Genomic DNA, 21,425 nt, shown 5'->3' with positions numbered 1-21,425 from the left:
TTTTTATTTCTTTGAGACAATTCTACACTGTAAAATATATTTTTGTTATTAATTAAAATATTAATACTCGCTATGTAAATAGACGTCAGCAATAAAAATTAAAGATTACTTACTAGGTAGGCTACTATGACTGGTAAAAACTACCCAGCGCTGCGAAAAGTAGCGTTACCTTTTGCAGCGCTGCTCGGATTGGACCAATCAAAGCAGGTATCAAGTAAACACGAAGACTTTGTTTGTTACGCTTCAGCAACGGTTTAAATAATATTATAAGTAATATAACCGTTGCAAAATATAACCGTTTAGTTTCGATTAAACTGTTAGAAAACGAGTGCCATTATTTAAACCCATACTTAGAGAAAACACCCGTGACATCTAAGCCCCGCCCATTTGTGTAGCCTGTTTGTTGAACAGCACTCCACCGACTCGTGTAATATACTCGTGCTCCTCGCACAGCCACAGATCTGTCAGTAACCGGATACGGCGTGGTGGTCGATACAGACGGACAGTGTGTAAACCGTTGCAATTGTAGTTTTGTGTTCTTTTTCCTTTCACATATCCTGCATTCAAAGTTACACGTCTGTTCGGATAGGTTAAAATAAATTAATTAGCCCAGAAACGGCGGGAATGGTGTAGTAAACTACGACTCGGTTCAGTCACGGTAGAGCTTCGGATCTCCAATTTCTTCCGGTGGGTTCAGCTTGCGCAGTTTGTTGCCGGACATGGCAGGCGGATTCAAAGCGGGATTTGTACGGCTCATGCAATATTTGCAGGACCCGGAGCACGTTGCACGCTTTCAGCGGCTGTGTGGGGTGCGCGCCACGGAACCTCGTGACAGGCTTGGTAACGGGGCACCGTACGTTCGCCACGAAGACGTTCAAAACGGAGGCGGAGATGGCATCCGTCGTAGAGACGCAGAGAAGGAGAAACGGAATAACGGGGTGGCGAACGGGGCGGCGGCGTGCACCGGGGATGACGCTATGGGATCTACGGTAAAGCCGATGCGCAGAAACTCACTCACCGGAGACGTCGGACAGGATTTCTTAATCGAGAACAAACTTCTCTACTACCTTTTCACGTTCGGTACCGAGCTCGGAAACGAACTGTTCTACATCTCGTTTTTTCCGTACTTAATGTGGGGCGTGGATGCGTTTGTGAGCCGGCGGCTCGTGGTGGTCTGGGTGTGGGTCATGTATCTCGGACAGTGCACGAAAGATGTGTTCCGGTGGCCGAGACCCTCCTCTCCTCCAGTGGTCAAGGTGGAGGTGTTTTATAATTCAGAATACAGCATGCCATCCACTCATGCCATGTCCAGTACCGCCATACCACTGTCCCTGCTCCTGATCACATGTAGTCGGTGGGAGGTAAGAACATTTCACCGTTATATGCAATGTGATATGTCCTGACTCGTGGCCTAAACTTTTAAAATGCATTCACACACCCAAAACAAACTTGTAAACAACTAGCTGTACCAAAAGTAGTTGGATCTCAACCTTTTTGACCTGAAGTGCCCTCCAATGTCCACAACGTTTGAAGCACTATTGGGGTACCATTTAAAATAATGATGTGTGTTCTTTAAAAAATTACCATGCATTAAGAAATATATTGATATTTAATTGCTTTGGCTTATTTTAATTATTATTTTGTCTTATTTAAATCATCTCGTCGTTGGATTTGATTATTGTGTAATTATGTCATGCAATGACATAAGTAATTTTTTCAAAGTTTTTTTGTCTATATCAGTGCCACTTTTGATAGCAAGATAAGCAGTTTCACTTTTTTTTTTTAAAGCCATCAGCATTTCATAACTTTGGGTTAAAACTTCTTGTTGTGATAAAGTATCCCTTGCTTTCCCAGGGTAAAGTTGAAGCATGTAAAACAAGGTGACTCCCAGTTACGTTTCAGATGTGGTCATATGAGAAACATTTAAGACATAAGCCCACCCATGTGAACCTACAAAATGTTTAAAACGTCTATTTTTTGTCTCTCTGCAATTCATCAAAGTGAAACGCGTGCCACCAGTGGGCTTTGAGGCATTGCAGAACAACGCAGATTCAGTTCCTGCTTATCTCAAACTGATAGCACCTTGATATGAAAGTTATATAATGTGACATTTTAAACGTGTTTACCTTTACACTTTTATTTTACAAAGGTCGGTGTAATTTAGAAAAGATTGTAATATATAATCACTACATTGGCAGTTCGGCTGCCTAATGGAACGTTTTTTGAGAAATGTATTGAACAAATACTGAATGACCTTTAGAATAAAGCGAGCAAGACAAAGTGCATCTGAACTATTTGGAAGCAAAATTCAATACCCCTGGCTTGACCCTTATAAAGAATATTTGCGTTCACACTTGTGTTACCTTTAAAGGATTAGTCTTAGAAAAAATCCAGATGATTTACTCACCACCATGTCATCCAAGGTGTTGGTGTCTTTCTTTGTTCGGTTGAGAAGAAATTGTGTATTTTGAGGAAAACATTCAAGGATTTTTCTCATTTTAATGGACTTTAATGGACACCAACACGTAACACTTAACTCAACACTTAACGGTTTTTTTTCATTGGAGTTTCAAAGGACTCTAGATGATTTCAAACGAGGCATAAGGGTCTTATCTAGCGAAACGATTGTCATTTTTGACGTAAAAATAAAAATATGCACTTTTAAACCACAACCTCTCGTCTATCGCCGGTCCCCTGAATGCGCCAGCGCGACCTCACGCAAAACGTCATCACGTCAAGAGGTCACGGATGATGTATGTATGCGAAACTACGCCCCAGTGTTTACAAGTGTAGAGAAAGAGTATCGTTCCGATGTTGTTGTATGTCGAATGATACTAATTGATGTCTTTGTGTCAGTTTACTGTTTAAAATGGTCCGCAAATGTGCATTTCATGTAACACTTTCGACCTCATTACGCAATTACGTGAGGTCGTGCTGGCTCGTCACACAGCCGGAGGAAGAAGAGAAGTTGTGGTTTAAAAGTGAATATTTAGTATTTTTCTTGTCAAAAATGACAATCGTTTCGCTAAATAAGACCCTTATACCTAATAAGCTGGTGTGTGGTGGGCGTTCTGGCGCAATATGGCTGCCGTCGCATCATCCAGGTGGATGCTGCACATTGGTGGTGGTTGAGGAGATTCCCCCATTCATATGTAAAACGCTTTGAGTACTGAGAAAAGCGCTATATAAATGTAAGGAATTATTATTATTATTATACCTCGTTTTAGATCGTTTAGAGTCCTTTGAAACTCCATTGAAAAAAACTGTTAAGTGTTGGGGTCCATTAAAGTCCAAAAAAATCCTGGAATGTTTTCCTCAAAACATAATTTCTTCTCGACTGAGCAAAGAAAGACATCAACATTTTGGATGAGTGGTGGTGGTGAGTAAATTATCTGGATTTTTTAAAGAAAATTGTCTAATCCTTTAACATAGACATTACGAAAAATGCATTCGGGATTTGTCAAGGATCGTTTAATCTTTGAGTTATTCAGACTGGCAATGATTCGCATTCACACTGATACCGTAAAGGTCCTGTAAAAACACGTGACGTGTTTCAAGTCCTGCACTTGGGAGGTTTTATCCACAGCGTCTGAAGTTTGCTTATTATCAGTTATTTCTCTCTCCAGAAACCACTCTCGTGCATTTTTGTTTATGATAAGACTAAAGGAGGAGCGTGTGACGGACTGTTCTATGCTGGACGGTGAATGATCTCAGCTTCAGAGTGGATGTTTGACAAGCTCCCTGATCTCTGCTTCAGTCCAGTTTGCAGACATTTCTCATTGTGAATGTTAATGTTCATTTAAAACCTTTGTTTTAAAGAGCTGAATGATGCATCTTGTTGCAATGCCGCACATGCATGTTTGTTTATTATTAGCTTATGAGCGCATGAATCGCTATTCTTTTGTGCTGCTGAATGATCTTCGTTTCAGCGTGGATAGTGACCAGCTCCCTGATATCTGTTTCAGTCCATTTTGCCAACAATTCTCGCCATGAATGCATGTAAATCCCTCGTTTTAAAGAGCTGAACCATAACTTCATGTTGCCGTGACAAACGCGTCCTCACTACAGCACGCCACTTACAGCATCTTCATTCACAAAAAAGGGTTTCTGGGTAACTTACGCCAATGTTACTAGGTCCTCCTTCTGGGAACGATTCCAAAACATTCACGGGACGTGTTTGCGTTCACACAGAAGCCTGCCTGCCAATTTTATGGGATTTTCTGGGACCAAAGTGCTGCGTGAATGAGGTTTTTGATTATGTAACCCACACCAGAAAGAACCCAGTTACTTTCTTATAAAATCAACACAAACCCTATTTGGCTAGTTGATTATTGCCATTGGCAGAAAGGTTTTGAAGTGATCAAAAGTGTTTGACTCAGCTCAGGAAAAGTTTAAAAATGAAATGCATCACGGTCTCATGATGTTTCAGGCTGTCCTAAACGCCCTTACTTTCATGTTGAGTTTTGCAGGCCAGTTTTACATATGAGTCATCATCAGTCATGTAGTCCTTAGGTCAGTAATTTTCCATTGGTTGCATTTAAGGACTCATATTTTAAACCGGACATTATGTAGAATCTAATGATGTGACGGATCACAGTTAATCCGTGATCCGTACGGATCACGTCCCACGGTTCGGCTCGCATGTGATTCGCGGATTAATATGCAAATTGAAATAGGGAAAGTTTATCATTTGCACATGTTTCTTGCAAATGTTAACATTCAAGTGATTTAAAACAATTCAACAGCAAAAAGGTGCTAAAGTGAGCAGACAAGACAAAGAGAAAGTCACTTCTATAGCTCTAAAAAATAATAATAATAATGCCTAATTGCATATCTAGTTTTTCATTGTATTGTACTAAAACACAGCATACCCATTGAAAATTCTTGCTTTAAAGGTCACGTTCTTTCTGGTCCCATTTTTTTAAACCCTAGTTAGTGTGTAATGTCGCTGTAATAGCATGAATAATACCTGTAAAATGATAAAACTCAAAGTTTATTGCCAGATGATATATTTTCTTTAACAGAATTCGCCTTTCAAAGCCTACAGCGAACTGCCCGTTTGTACTACAGTCCTCTATTTCCTTCTTTGTTGACGTCACTAGAACAGATTTTTGACTAAACTCCGCCCACAGGAATACGTCAGTCGCCAGCTAAGCTAACGACAAGCTAAGCTGCTATCAAATCACAGCACACTAAACAAGCTACACAATCAGAACTCTATACGTATTTCTGAAGGAGGGACTTCATAAAACAAGGAAGCCATCAACCCGTTTTAAAGGACAGTGAAACAGCGCTATACAGATAAGTCAATTATGTGAAAAATACCACGTTTTTTTACACGTGAAACATTACGCATGTCATATTGGGCACTGTAAACACAATCAAAGCTTCAAAAACACAGAAAGAATGGGAGCTTTAATGTATTACTTCCATGTTTATCCTCTATTTACTCCCTCATTCCACCGAGGTTGGGATAATCTTTGCTGTGGGTTTTGAAGGCAAGTGTGTTTGAGGATTTAAGTTAAGTGTTGTTTGGTTTAGTCTTATCTGTAAGGGCTGAGATTGATTTTGGCCCAATCTGTCTGTGTGTTTACTGTCAGTCATCAGCAGAACTTTTGTAGGTTCATTGATAAGCAAGTTCCTTATCTGTTGCTCAGCTGTTTCTCTGGCTTATATGCGTCTCTCTGGTCTTTTTCTGCTGTGTCCTATTTTTAACTTTCTTTCTGACTTTACTAATGATTGTTCTTTTTTTAAAGTAAATTTAAAGTAATTTATGACCATTTTGTAATTTGTATAAGCAGCCATGTCAAAAGACTATCGTCTTTGGATCGATTCAGCTGACTGCACATTTTTACATTCCCAAGCTTTACTGTGCTGTTGTTGTTATTAATAATGATTATGTTAAAAATCCTTTACAGACGCACAAACAGTCTAAAGAATCAAAGCTCTCTGTCCTTATTACACACACACATTACTATGTACTGTACATACACAGCTACAGTGAGCACACATGCACATTCCCTGAGTCTGTAATGAAAGGCAGATGTTCACCACATGAGGTTAGCTGAGGCTTTCTGTCTCTCTGTGAGTTCCTGCAGGATGCGGTCCGGCGTCTGTGTTATGTGGGATCAGGGCATGATGTGCGGTCAGGATAACCAGGAACGGTCCATCTGTCTGTGTGTGCCTACTAATCCTCTTCTTTTATGGTCAAATTTTTGATGTTCAGCTGAATTCTTAGATGTTTACACGGGTGTTAAACTGTATGGCTCTAGAAAAACGTGTATTAATCTCTCCAGTATAGATTTAATTTTTCACAAATTCTTAAGTTTTTTGGGAAATCAGGGCACCAGATTGTACTTTTTTGCATCTGTCATTAAAGTATTTATTAGTAATACAGTGGAAGTTAGTAGAAATGTGAATATTTGGTAAGCATGTTGATTTTTGGTGTGTGCCCCTAAATTTTCTGCTTGCGCCCCTAAAATTTTCAGTTGGGGGCCACTGTGCTCCTAGTGAAAAAAGTTAGTCTGGAGCTCTGGATATGTTAATCTGCTCTCTGCTTTTTTACTTATTCTCTCATAATTGACTTGCCCCCATGCGCTCAGAGATATACGTGACTTGCACTCACTTGTAAAGCTTTTATGTGTCTTTAAAAGGGTGGTTGCTAACAAGTTGCTACATGGACAGACATTGTTGGGGACTTTAAACATTATCACATATCAAGATTTTCCTTAAAGGGTCATCATAAGAGTTTTTTAAGATGTCAAAAAAGTCTTTGGTGTCCCCAGAGTACGCATGTGAAGTTTTAGCTCAAATACCATATAGATAATTTATTATAGAATGTTAAAATTGCCACTTTGTATGTGCGGGCAAAAATGTGCCAATTTTGGATGTGTCCTTTTAAATGCAAATGAGTTGACCTCTGCACTAGTGCTGTGATTGGATATACAGCCCCTTAATCTGCACTTATCCCCTATCTGACATCACAAGGGGAGCCAAGTTTCAACAACCAATTTTTTCACATGCTTGCTCAAAAGGGTTTACCAAAACTAAGTTACTAGGTTGTTAGAAGGTTGATAGAAGCACTGGGGACCCAATTATAGCACTTAAACCTGGAAAAAGTCAGATTTTCATGATGTGTCATAAAAGACATAAGGAAATTGAAGTAGCGATCGTATTATTTTCCCTATGTTGATCCAAGTGAAATGGCTTCTGATATGAATAAAAGGTAGGGCTGGACTTGAATTCGTCCATTGAGAATTGATTGGATTGTTTGAAATTGGGTCATGTTGCTATTTGCTAATCGCTGCAATCTTTTCCCAGACCCAACCCACCTGCCATACCGTATGACCTTACTAGTTAACATATTTCGACTTTAAAATTCATAATATAATTATCTGTGAAGATTATCTTGTAGGACAAAACGTGTGTGTCTTTAACTTTTGTTAAACACAGAGCTTATTTCTTGCGATAATCCAAATTGGAAAAATGAATGGGCTTTTTGTCGAGCTAACTTCCGGGTTGGCCTACAAAAATGTCATCCCTGCAGCACTCTATATGGCAGCATGATGATAACATTGAATTTTATTTGTTCTTGCATGTCTAATGACTAGCTGTCACATGCATGTTTCATCACAAGACATGGAAATGACCGTTATCGATGTTGCAATATTTTAACTTATCATTGTTGGTGATTGGTGAGTTTTCAAAGTTACATAAGGCATGCTGAATTGCAGTTAGTCCTTTTTATTACATCTTATTGTTTAGTGATTAGGGAAAGCATCTTTTCTTTCTTTTGACATCTATGGGTGGTTTCCCGGACAGGGTTTAGATTAATCCAGGTAGGTCTTAGTTATATTAGGACATTTTAGTTGTTTTTACAAACATACCTTACAAAAAGCAATACTGGTATGCATCTGGAGAGAAAAATCTTTTTTTTACTGACAAAAAGATATGTCAGTACAAGATGCATTTTAGTCTGGGGAAACTGCATCCAAAACTTGAAAAGTTACAAGTTCTGATTTTTTTCTTTCTGGAGTTTCTCCAATAACAGACACTTGCAGCTAAGAGTTCTCCTTTTCTCTTTCGTATGTCATGGGGTGTCTTTTGGACAGCAACAGTTCGAGGTTACTAGGTTTTAGGGCAGCAAGTTAAGCGAAGTTATTGCAATATCACAAATGTGCATATCGCAGTGGTTTGCAATTACTGCATGATTTTAATACTTTGAAAAGGTTTTATGTTGATGCACAGAGACTGATAAGACAAAAAAGTGAAGCTTCCTTTTTTTCCAGAAATAATGTGATATAAAAAAATATAGGGGTGTCAACAATAATCGATTCGGCAATGCATTGCACGCATGCACGATTTAGCATCGATGCAGCAAAGTGCCATAATCGATTATGTCACTGTTTATTTTCTGGCCTCGAGTGGACAATAAAGTTGTGAAGTTTCAATTTCTTCCGGGGGAATAACAACAACAATCAAGATGGATGAGGCGGAGAGAGATGACCGTGATAGACGGGTATATAAAAATGCACCCTTTTCCATGGAAAGTGGACATATGAGCACATTTCGGATTCTATGAAGTTAATGGGAAACTAGACAAGACATACGCCGTGTGTAAAATTCTCATCTCGGGTATATAATTGTCATTGTCTTAAAGCTGCTAAACTTCCGTTTTTGTTGAGAATAGTTGACTTTACTACTTAACTGATAAAAATTTTGCCTTGTTGTGTACGGTACAATTCTGATGCATCGCAATGCATCGTAGAATCGAATTGAATTGAATCGTTACCTGGTGAATCGTAATGGAATCGAATTGTGGGGGCAGTGCCAATGCACACCCCTAAAAAAAAACATTCATTTAATTTTACAAAGTTAAAGCTTTATCATGTCGCATTATCACATTTTTAGCAAGTTATCACATTTGCTGTTATATAGTCCAGCCCTACTAGGTTTAAAAAAAAGTTTTTTGCCAGTGTCTTATCAGTAAGCTGATGTTTGGTTGTCAGGGCGGTTAATATCCTGTTCCTTTTTTATTTTTCATCTGGAAGGAAATTCCAGAGCGAAAGCAGCCGGAGGTTTTATTCGCTATCATTTTCTTGGCAGCTGGTGTTTCAGAATTGTAATTCCATCACTGGACATGATTAAATATGGATGTTAAGCACGTAAATATCTAGTGTCTTTTTAATTTTCTAGTAATCTCCTTGAAAGAAATGTAGGTCAACAAAGACACAGACAGAGCTTAACCCCGCTGAACGAAGACTATAATAATATGATGTTTCAGCAAATGTTATAAAGAGATCTGATTCTCCTGTATGTGAGAGACAGAAAATTAGTTTACTGTCAAATTGGACACCTGTTTTACCTGATTTTATCGGACTGTGTTCAATAAAGAACAGTTCAAAGTGTCATAACTGATCACCTCATTGAAGTGATGTAATAGTGTTATTGTTATCTCCCAAAGAAATGCTGAGTGTTTATGGTTATTTAATGTCAGGTTAACCAGAACACGTGTTGAAGAGCGTGGCTGCTATTTTTATGGTTTCGACCTGAATATCTTTTGCTCTGTGGGGTGGTTATTGGGCTAAGTGGTTGTTTTAAGGTGGGCTAAGGGTTTGGTCCCAGTGTTTGCTGGTTAAAGGAATGTTCAATTTTTTTTGAAGAAGGATCCGGATGATTTGCTCACCACCATGTCGTCCAAAGTGTGGATGTCTTTGTTCAGTCGAGAAGAAATTATGTTTTTTGAGGAAAACATTGCAGGATTTTTCTCATTTTTAATGGACTTTAATAGAGCCCAACACTCAATACTCAACACTCAACAGTTTTTTTCAACGGAGTCTCAAAGGACCACAAACAATCCCAAACGAGGCATAGGGGTCTTGTCTAGTGAAACGATTGTCGTTTTTGACAAGAAAAATAAAAAATATGCACTTTCAAACCACAAATTTTCGTCTAGGTCCGGTCCAGCGCGACCTAATGTAAATGCGTAGTGACGTAGAGAGGTCACGTGTTACATATATAAAACGCACATTTACGGACCATTTTAAACAATAAACTGACCCAAAGACATTAATTAGTATCATTCCACATACAACAACGTAGGAACGGTCCTCTTTCAACACACTTGTAAACACTGGAGCGGAGTTTCGCGTTCGTCCTCTGTGACCTCTTGACGTCATGAAGTATTGTGTGGGGTCACGCTGTTGTTTCAGGACCGGACCTAGACGAGAAGTTGTGGTTTGGAGGTGTATGTTTGTTGTTTTTCTTGTCAAGGGTGACAGTCGTTTCGCTGGATGGGACACTTGTGCCACGTTTGGGATTGTTTGTGGTCATTTGAGACTCCGTTGAGAAAAACTGTTGAGTGTTGAGTATTGGGTGTTGGGCTCTATTAAAGTCCATTAAAATTTGAAAAATCCTGCAATGTTTTCCTCAAAAAACATTATTTCTTCTCGACTGAACAAAGAAAGACATCAACATTTTGGATGACATGATGGTGAGTAAATTATCTGGATTTTTCTTTTAAGAAAATGGACTATTCCTTTAAATGGTCGTTTTAGCGCATGAAAATCCATATGTGGACAAATGTTTATTACATAGAAAGAAGAAAATAACATTGACAACATGGCTCATAGATTCTGTTAAAGAAACTTGAGACATGCACGCAAAGCAGTGATTTTACTTTGCAATGTTATCTTAAGCTAAAGTGTCACTATGACATTGGGCCTATTGCCAAACATGACAGCATTTTGTGTGTTTATCCATGCATACTGTATGTGTGTCTGCTTCTAGTCAAACTTGGGTAAAGGTGTGTATACACCAGACAGAAGTGGCATGTTACGACACATCAAAACTAAATGACTCACATTTTAACTAACCAAGCTGCGTACAATAGAAGCGTCATGTTGAAATGTCTCTTTTTTTTAGTTGACTGTAAATAGCTGCCCCAGACAAAGTATTTCCTGTAAATATGATACAGCATGTATAATCATGAATTGATTATTATAAATGATACTTGCTGTAGTCTATATTTCAACTATTGACTGTTACATCTGATATGTGGTCTGTGCTGCAGTGACAATGCGTGAAATCATCTCACTTTTACAATGTTTTTGTTGCATGAAGGCAGAGAAGGCAGCAAATCTATTCAACCGATTTAGTGTTGGTGACATGCAGCATCAGCACTTTTGTTGTAGACAGTGTTGCACAATTGTGTTTTACTTGAGATTGAAACGTCTAAACGGCATTAAGGGGAAGAGATTGAGGGAAACGAGAAAGAATTTAGAGGTTATTGAGCATGATATGAGCTTTATTTTCTTCTTCTTCCTCTGCTGTTTGCATGCAATTGTTATAGTAAAGTTTTCATGTCATTTAACTAACTGAAACAAATGAAACCGTGTGTTTTTTTACAGTACCCTCTGATGCTGGGTGTCTTTCTGGCCGTCACCTGGTGTGTGCTGGTGTGTTTGAGTCGCATATACATGGGCATGCACTCCATACTGGTAAGACATAAAAGCACTCACACAGTTCAAATATTAGCACTTTTTACATTTTATATATGCAGACACTTTTATCTAAAGCAACTTATAGTGTATTATAAGGTATACATTTTATATCAGCGTGTGTGGGGGGGGGGGTTTGAACCCATGACATTTTATCGACGCAAGGCTCTACCACTTAACTATAAAAAACTATGAACTATAGAAGCAGTTTACTTATTTAAAGCCATACAACATAACTTTTTTATTTGGATAAAAATAAGCAAAAATCTGTTTACAAATCAGTTACAAGAGCAATCTGTGTTTATAACTGTCCTTACCATATCACGATTCACACTGTTAAGAATAGAAAAGATTTCAAATCTAAAGCTGAAGGTAAAGTTCATTTTTTATGCACATTCGTACGCGCAGGCTTTGGGCACATGCAATACCTCTCCTGGCCTACAGGGGTCAGAAGCAGTTAAGTAGGTCTTAAGGGAAGCGGCTCAAGTTATGTTTACTCATGAAAACAACTTTTGTACTCTTTCATAGTAATTAGGGTACTTGCTGACCTTGTTGCACAATCTCTAATATATAGGGCTTCCATTGTTGTTGTAGCTTGCATGCATTTCGGTCTTTTTTATTTTTATTTTTTTATCGATTATCTTATAACTCGACCCCTCCTCCCCAGGCACAGTTGCCACCCTGTGGATAAACTAATTACTGCAAGAAAAAAATAAACGCACATGCATGTCATGTACATTTACAAATCAGTAAAGGGCTTATTATAATTGTGCGTACATCCTATGGCGTAGCCACAACGACGTAGGCTATGTGTCGGTTTTCATATATACTTCTGTGTCGTCATCTGCGTCGACGTGCAAACACACGCACAGCGACTTTTGTTGCTGTTTCAGCTAAATCACTCCTCAACTTGGCCCATCTTTGTTCTCGTTGTCACAATGGGAATACCTATGACACAGTTTTTTTTACATGATGGGGGAGTTCTAGTGGACCAATCACAGCGCTTGCGGTCCGCGTAGAACTGACACGCTGTTAAAAAATTGTTGAGGTGCACGTCAGGCTACGCAGGAGCTACGGATAACCTACGCCATAGACCTTACACACGACTATAAATTGGACTATTCTGATGATGAATTTTGCATCACGCGTACTGACCCTTTTGTATGTGTAAAAATTGAACTATACTTTGGTCTTAAAAGTGAAATTTTTAGCTTTTAGAAAGATCTATTCACAGAAATGCAATATAATATACATAATATCAGTGGTATCTATATTATCAGTACATACATAATGAACTGTAATGTTTTTGTTACCTTAGCATGAACCGTTTTTATCTACATACATTGGCGGCCCCATTAAACGGAAGTCGCCTTCATGTTTCTACAGTAGCCCTAAATGGACAAACTGTTAAACAGAGCGCGTTTCATCCCTACGTTACCTCAGTTTGTTCTGTGGCGGCTACTGTTGCTTCTCATTGAGTGTGTTTACATGCACGGTCTTACGCCAATTATGCTTAATAAACTAATAATGTGTGAGGTCAGGTAAACGTGTAAAACGGTTTTCATTTATTGTGAAAAGCCTATAAACGGTGTAAACAAAAACCGCTTGGCAAAGGTAGTTTTGCTCATTACCCAGATTTCGCATGGCATGTTAACACATTAACCGGCTTTCTCGCAGTTTTGTTCATGTGCGCATGTCTCCGTGTGTGGAACATAAACGTTACACGCGGAAGTAAGCGCAAAGTAACGCATAAAAGTCTCTGCTCGACTCGAGCAGTCGGGACTGCGAAAATCGAAGCTCGTGTTTCATTTACAGGTTCTGTAGACATGAGAAGAGATACAACAGTATAGCTTAAAAGCGCTCTAAGCGAATTGACGCGTTTTAGACCATAAAACATTTTTTGTTACATACAGCAAACATCTCCTCACTATCTGCTTGCTGCCTGTCCGCTGATCAAACTGTAAAAAAACGCGATCTCTGTAGACAGCTCAGGCTTGACAAACGGCAATATCAACATGGTGGCCAAACCTAGCACAACAAAACATAACAAAGTGTTCCAGCCAATAAACGACAAGAGGCGTTAGCTACGCTCTGTTTGTTTGAAAACAGTTCAAACATCAACAGGAAGTGACGTCGCAGATTATTCGCTTAGAGAGCCTTTAAGACAGATTTGTTGTCGGCTTTTGGAATGACTATTATGTACTGCAGGCCGTGCCATCACTGCCTATGAGAAACCTGACAAATCTCCATAGCCGGTTTATTAATTTGCATGTACACGCACAAAGCAGTTTTCAAGATTAAGCACATTTTTGATAGTTATTCGCTTATTCTGTGCGTTAAACACACTCATTGCGTTTTAAAATTGAGGTTGGTTGCAATTCACAATCTCACCGCTAAAAAACAAATTACACCTTTAAGTTGTCAAGTCAGATTTTATGTTTAATGTCAGCGGTTTATCAGCAAACATAAAGATAATTTTCTAAAGTAACCTGCAGTTTTATGTTTTAAACAAACATTGCAATATAGATGCAAAAGTTACAGATACAGTGTTTCCCATACATTGATTTATTTGTGGTGGCCCACCACAGAATCAACACTGGCCCCCACAAATAGAATTTTCATGATTCCCATTAACATTTTTATTTCACTATTTAAAACAGCTTAATTCGGCTTAAACTATAATTTGATATATAATACAGATCAAATACAGAACAGATCAAAGAGTAGAAGTGAAAAATATTTCAGGTGCCAACACTAGATCAAACGCAAACATGACATGATGACGTCACATATATGCTAATTAGCGGGTGACGTCATCACCACCACAGTCTCCTCAAAATCCTGTGGGAAACACTGTAGACACATACTTATTAAGTTTACTTAGCAAAAGGGTGATAATAGGTCTCATATAGATATCTAAAAGTAAACATGTGCCTTAATAAAAGCAAGGTGACACCTTGGTTTTCTCATGAGATTTGGTGGTTTTGTTTATTATCCGTGTCTTCACCAAAGGGAGGTCACACCGTGAAACAAAATATCTGGTTGTTCTTCAGTGGGTCAATTTATTCCTAGAACCTGGTGTCTGTGGATCAGCTTTGTTTACAGGGTGCATACAACTTTGTGTGTGTGTGTGTGTCTACAGGGAAAATCAATTAATGTAATATCTCTTTATTGAAATGTTTGCCATTTATATAAAGATCACATGTTAGCTACAAGTCTGCTTGAATGTACTGTAAGCATCTTGATATAACTACACCCATCTGGTTGGGTAAATGTTGGTTTAAAATCCACATCGTCATTATTCAAATTGACATTTAACAGAATGAGGTAAACAATAAAGTGATTAATCTTACAGAGAGAATAATATGTCAACTACAAAGTTATTTTCAGCTTACAAAGTGGTGAATCATTGAATGGGAGAGTAAATTTGTGCTCTTTTGTGAAGGTACCACGAGGCAGCATTCATTTACTTGACTGCAGGGTACCTCAGTAATGTTTTAAGGACATCTTTACCTCATTACAGTGATAAACATAAAGTTAGCTAAATGATTTCATCTCTTGGCAAAGTTTGTGTCTGTCTGGATTTGTTTTTCCTTCAGTTGAAATGATCCCAGTAATTTGACGGTTCATCTGGGTGTTCTGCTTCACATCTGTGCTTCGAGCGGTAACATCACCCTCGGGTGATCTCATGCTTGCCCTGTTGGGGTGACGAGTGGCTGTTGCCCTAGAGACTGTTGCCTTGGTAACAGTGGGATTGTGTTCCAGGAGTTAAACCCCTGTAGAAAAGCCACAGTTGCACATCAAAACCGATGTAATACTCGACGTAAATGCTTGTGAGAACATTTAAACTGTACACACACTATGTCAACTAAAGCTTTAAAATTCAAAATGAGCTTCAAGCATTTACATAAGATGAATTGCCTTATCCAAGATTAATCACTTTGTTGTTTACCTCACATCTGCAAGTCACTTTGGATAAATGTAAATTTTATGCTAAATGTTAATTTCCTGCCTTCAGTAATATTTTCTGGAAAATCAGATTTTTTTAGCCAAATGCTTGTAGGTGTGCAGTGAAGCTGTCGATTTTATTGTTTTATACTGTTGTCTGAGGTCTACTTATGATGTTTGCATTGTTTTTACATAAAAAAAAACATCAAAAGCAATAAGAAATACGTTATTTTGTAACATGGTTCTAATGCTGTGATGAGAAATGGTTTGTTTGAAGGGGTGGGCCGCATTGAAGCCCTGGAAGTAAACGCCCCCCTGCTATGATTGGATAGCTTAATTACACGTCATTACATGTGCGGAATTGTTTTGAAAACCTTAATGTGTAAAAATAGCAGCCGAACACATACTATATGTTCGAGCCACAAAAGATTCTGGGTGCTAAAGATGATATACATTAGGGATGCTCCGATCGATCGTCCGATAATGCTTGCTATGTTTCTCAATGAATTACGGTGAAATGCCACTACATCCAAAAGCCAGGGGGCGCTCTCGTGCAGAAACTCAAAATGCGCTGTAGACGAAGAACAATACACACGTGCAGCTGTGATGACACGCAGCTCCACGAAATGGCTGAAGGACTATTTATATTGCTGTTCTTCAAACCTTTTCAGGTATTTTCATGATAATAAAGAATATGTTTAATAATTATGTTTAACGAGTGTTGCTTTTTCAAATGCATTTTATAAACGACTCAAACTAACAGTGATTTTAGATCGATAAGGACTTATCAAAAGCCGTAGTATATGAAATAGCTGTAATAAGATCGGCTGTCCGATTCAGAATAGTGATCGGCCGCGTATTATTAGTGGAGATTGGCATTGATCGGAGCATCCCTAATATACATAAATGACAATACGTATAGTGAAGTAAAAAACAAAACTTTGACTAAATTACCATATAAAACACTGTAAGTGCACATCAGAATATAAACCGCAGCTGAGAAGTCATTATCAATGACTTTGTATATTTCTATTGTGCTTGTGAATTTGCTCTTACATACACGTAACATTACATACCATAGTTATATGATAAAAAAGCTTTGTTGAGTGTTGGACCTTTATGGCATAACTCGCTTAAATTACTGTATACAACACACTAAGTGGACATCAGAATCTAAATCGCGGCTGGTAAGTCCTTCCTTATCAACAACTTTCTATATTTCTATCGTTATATTACAGTCGCACAGTTAAGTGTTGCACCTTTATTAATAGTTTAATGTTTTTAGTAAATTAAAACAGTCAAACATACATGTTTAGTCGGAGTCGATGGTGTAGTGGACAGCGCTCCGACATGTGCTGCTTTCGCACTTTCTGCGACCCTAGTTTGGTTCCCGGCTCGTGGTCATTTGCCGATCCCATACCCCTCTCTCCTCCCTGTACTTTGCTGTCCTCTCCTGAATTACTGTCAGAAATGAATGCAAAAATAGCCAAAAAATATAACGTAAAAAATATTTATTAATATTAATATTATAATACTGCTGTGCCGTTCCTGACAGATCCAATATTAATGGTGCTTTTAATGAAGTTTATTTAACTAAGTTCGGGAGGAGCATGGTCATGTGATCCAACCAATCAGTGCAAAGAGGTGCCTATAAATGGCAGTCCCTCACCTCTGTCCCGTGACAGATTTTTTGCAGCATCCCTCCTCCACCCCATCACCTCACTCTCATCTAGATTCATTTATCTCAGTTAAAGAGGGGGGAGGTCTCTGGGTTTGGGCTAAAATTCCGAACTCGAAGCCCTCTCCTCGGACAGCATGCTAAATATGCTTTATCTCTTTCCCTATCGATTACATGTTAATACGAACTCGTGAAATCACAGTCTCTTTGCAAATCCAGCATCGACTTGTGGCTTCTTTACAAATGAATCCGCAGTACACAAAGTAAACAAACTCCCCACGCAAGCTGGAACTTCTTCAAAACCAAACTTTAACCACGCATTCCTAATGTTATGTTCCAAGCCTCCAAGGTAAGATTATACAGCGACTGTGTTCTTCCACAACCAAACACTCCGTTTCCTTGGGTACTCATAACAGATCACCACGTCAAAATAAAAGTCATTCAGGAAAAACGTATTTAAAAGTCATTTTAGTTACATTTGGCAATCTTTAAAGACATGTTTAATGATTGTTGAGACAATGCATACGTTTGCTTTGCCCCTGGCCCACACGTGTGTCACACGAACTGTGAGTGGGGCTACAAAAGCGGTTGTTGCCTTTTGGGTTTGGAGGAGGTGTTTAAATTCTAATCTAACGTCACATTTCGGCACATTCCTGAACAGACCGTTTTCTTGGCTTGGTGCCAAAAACTTTTATATTTCAGTAACAAGGATGTTTTCGGTTTTGAAACTTGCAAGATGTACATTTAAGTATGATGACCATAACAAATCATCAAGTTAAAATTGATTGTTTGATTCACCGCTTCTTTAAAATGTTGTATACTAATACCTTTTGCTCCTTACATGTGACAGATGTGACTAGATTGAGCAACGCTTTTTTTAGTGAAAGAAACACTCACAAAATCTCTTACTGTCAAGTGCACACATGCAAAGCAGTAAATGGCCAATTATGGTTAATGACTGATGGAAAAGAGAGAAAGAGGGAGAGAGAGAGCTCAGGCCTGTGTGTCTATATGCAGTGTTAATGTTCTCTAGGGGAAAGCATTTCTGGAGTCACTCTTAACGTACTTTGCACTCACAAGAAACAGATTCAGAAAAGGATTGAACAATGTCTGCTTTTACAAAAAAATAAAACATAGGTCAATTTTTAAGTTAGATTTTCATGTTAAGAGATACAGTGCAAGGATTTACTAGGTATGTTAAGGTTATGCTAAAGGCCGAAGTATGGTCCACTTGTTACGCATACGCAAGGGTCCGCGTACAGAGTGCTTAATGCGTACAGGAGAATAGATGGTATGTAGCCCAGGAGATGCATTGCATTTGGTCGCAATGTGCATGCGTCACACATTTGTGTACATCTATAAACAAATAAACTATATTTTGCAAGGCTGTGCATTTGACCGTGCGTGTAAATTCGCAAAAAAAATATTATATTCCGGGCTTAGTGTAAGCTGCTATGCAAGCACACACAGAGTCATTGCACTTGAACACTTTAAAATACTGTCTGTGGAAAGTTTTGCATGTGTGTGCGTTTCTGTTTTAGTCTCTCACTTATCCGAAGGTTTCGACATCTACAACTCATGCTTTTTGTCAAGCGCACACACGCATGGGTGTTTATTTTACTACAGGCACTTTTATGTCACCAGGGTTAAAAAAGATTGAATGAAACTACTTTCATTTGTTTAAAGTCCAGAAGGGCAAAAGTGCCTATAGTTAAAAAACAGCCACACATCAGATGTGGTTAAGAGAAGAAATGTAGTGAATTTGCTCATTTCTGGCTCTCAAATACAATGTACAAACAAATAAGGCCATGTCTTTTATTTTTGTTTTCATTTGCACCTGGAGTATTTATTTTTATATTTGTCTTTGTGTATCAAGTATATCTTGTTTATTATTATATCAGACTTCCTGCACAGCTGGTAATATTGTTTGTGACCAATTTCTATTCCACCCTGCCTATTTGCATATTTACATGGCTTGTCATTGTTTTATTTTGTAGGACATTATTGCTGGTGTCCTGTACAGTTTGCTGATCATATTGATCTTCGGGCCGGCTTTGGACACCATCGACACCTTTAATCAGACCCATCCCTACGCCCCGGTCCTCATCGTCTCACTGCACTTAGGACTTGGCCTCTTCTCTTTCACCTTGGATACCTGGAGCACGTCACGAGGCGACACCGCCCAGATCCTTGGATCCGGGGCGGGTATCGCTTTGGCATCCCACGTCAACTACAAAGTGGGCCTGTTGCCAGACCCACCTATGTCAATGCTTCCTCTCCAACCTCCGCCTTTCACACTCAGTCTGATCGGGATCTGCGCACTGCGATTTATCCTGGGTGTGATCATCCTCCTGGCAACCAGAGCCGTGATGAAGGCTCTCACAATCCCACTCGTATGCCGGTTGTTTGGGATTCCGAGCAACGATGTTCGGAAAGCCAGGCAGCACATGGAGGTGGAGCTGCCGTATCGATACATCACCTATGGAACTGTGGGCTTCAATGCGCTTTTCTTTGTGCCTTTTGTGTTTTCACACATAGGACTGTTGTGATAAGATGGATGAGATATCCATTAAAATTTTGGCCAATAGGAGCCCAATTGGACTGCATAGGCCCCTCCTCTAATCAATGATTGGACAGAACTAACGCCAGTCATTTAAACACTGTGCTTTCACATTGCAGAAGTTCTTCTAATGTAATTTGTTCTCCATCATTTGTAGTTTAGCACCAGTACAAACACCTATATGTGGTATTATCATTGACTCAGAGATTATTGCCTTTTTCTATACAGTTTGCATTTCATAGTAGCATATCAGTCCGTTTTTAGATTTTAAAACTTTGCAAATGTTATTCGTAACTTGAAACAGCCTGTCATCATTTTAGACCAGCAATACTTTGGTTTGTTATGCGTTTATAAGAGTGGATTTTGGTATAATAGCAGCAATAATACAGCTTGTTCCTGCCACACTGAGTTTGTTAGATGGATTTAAACTCTTGCATCAAGAGTTGAGAATGCTTTGTTTTATCCATAGGCTGCATTCGCTCTGTTTTGACAGCCTTTGTCGGGCGTGACAGATGCAAATTAGTCTTAAACTAGCTACAGTGGATTTACTGGATCTGAGGTTTAAATTTCTCGCTTTTGAAAACTGATTCTGCAAGTGTCTGGACAAAGTGTGTCCTTAAAACTAAAATGCCAAATTGACAAAATTGAACCAGCATGACTGTTAGAAAAAGTTTTTTAGACTGTGATTTGAAGCAGGTTGGACAATTTCTCCAAAGAACTTTTTATAATGATAGATTGCCTTAACAGACCACTCAAAGTAGTTTAAACCAGGTTAAACCCAAACTGGGTTGTTTTGACAATGCACTAGTGTGATTCTATTCTAAATACTATTAGATTTACATTGGTTTATTATGTTTATAGATTAAGTCTGGCTTATAATTTTATATCTAAAAGAAGGTTTGTAAATTGCTGCTTTAAATTCGATACTATGTGTCCAAGTTGAAAAATTGTGGCTTTATTAGTATATTTTTAATGAAATGCAACACTACTAAAAACAAACTAACAAGTGCTTTCAGCCATGTTAAAACAAGGTAAATATCAGGTATGTTTGTGAAGTTAAAGCTATACAAATAATTATTGTTGCCTTTTGTTGTAATAATGTTTTAAAATGCACTGTTTCCAAAATGCACTGTTCTGCTATCTGCTGTTGTGTATGTTTGTCAGTGTGGAGACAGGTTTGTGGTTGGGCTTGTGTGACACGGCTGTGTTTTTGCTCTTCCTGTGGCCTTGTGTATCTTGATGTACATGTAAGTTCCCTTTTGCTGAAAGGGGAAATAATTTTCCATAGTTCCTTTAGTAAACACAATTGTTTTTATTCTCCGCAGGATGAGGAAAACAATGATTGATACCTGACCCCTTTGAGCCTTCATTGAGTTGATGCATTCATCTAACAATGCAGATTTCCATAATTTAAGTAGGATACCAGATATGTAATTAGAAACGAATTTACCGACAATGGTTGTTTCCCGGACCAACTTTGTAAAGTGATCTGTTCACTTTTTAACTAATGGCGTTTTGTTTATGACCAAATAGGAGTGCTTTCTTTACATGTGATGTGAATACACTAGTATATACTTTAGATTAGTGTTCCCATAACTGAACTGAAATCTGAAATATGTTCCCATAGATTTATTTTTACTGCAAAGTCTAAATTTGCATTATTTCCAAAGTTCTATGCAACTTCATTTCCTGACATGTTTATTCATTTTATAGTGCTTTTAGCTAGCAGTAAAGTGTAGCA

General features: G+C 38.5%; 1 protein-coding gene across 1 annotated transcript; it reads left to right on the top strand.

Annotated features, from left to right (window-relative positions):
• Positions 1-328: 328 nt before the first annotated feature.
• On the top strand, positions 329-21,037 carry sgpp1b (sphingosine-1-phosphate phosphatase 1b). The gene is made up of 3 exons (XM_055169901.2): positions 329-1,361; positions 11,409-11,498; positions 19,122-21,037. The coding sequence occupies exons 1-3, from the start codon at positions 720-722 to the stop codon at positions 19,671-19,673; spliced, it is 1,284 nt and encodes a 427-aa protein (XP_055025876.2). The 5' UTR covers positions 329-719; the 3' UTR covers positions 19,674-21,037.
• Positions 21,038-21,425: the final 388 nt, after the last annotated feature.

This window comes from Misgurnus anguillicaudatus, chromosome 11 (genome assembly GCF_027580225.2).
Source record: "Misgurnus anguillicaudatus chromosome 11, ASM2758022v2, whole genome shotgun sequence".
Taxonomy (NCBI): Eukaryota; Metazoa; Chordata; class Actinopteri; order Cypriniformes; family Cobitidae; genus Misgurnus; species Misgurnus anguillicaudatus.
The sequence above is the reverse complement of the archived record's forward strand: the minus strand, read 5'-3'. Positions and strand labels throughout refer to the sequence as shown.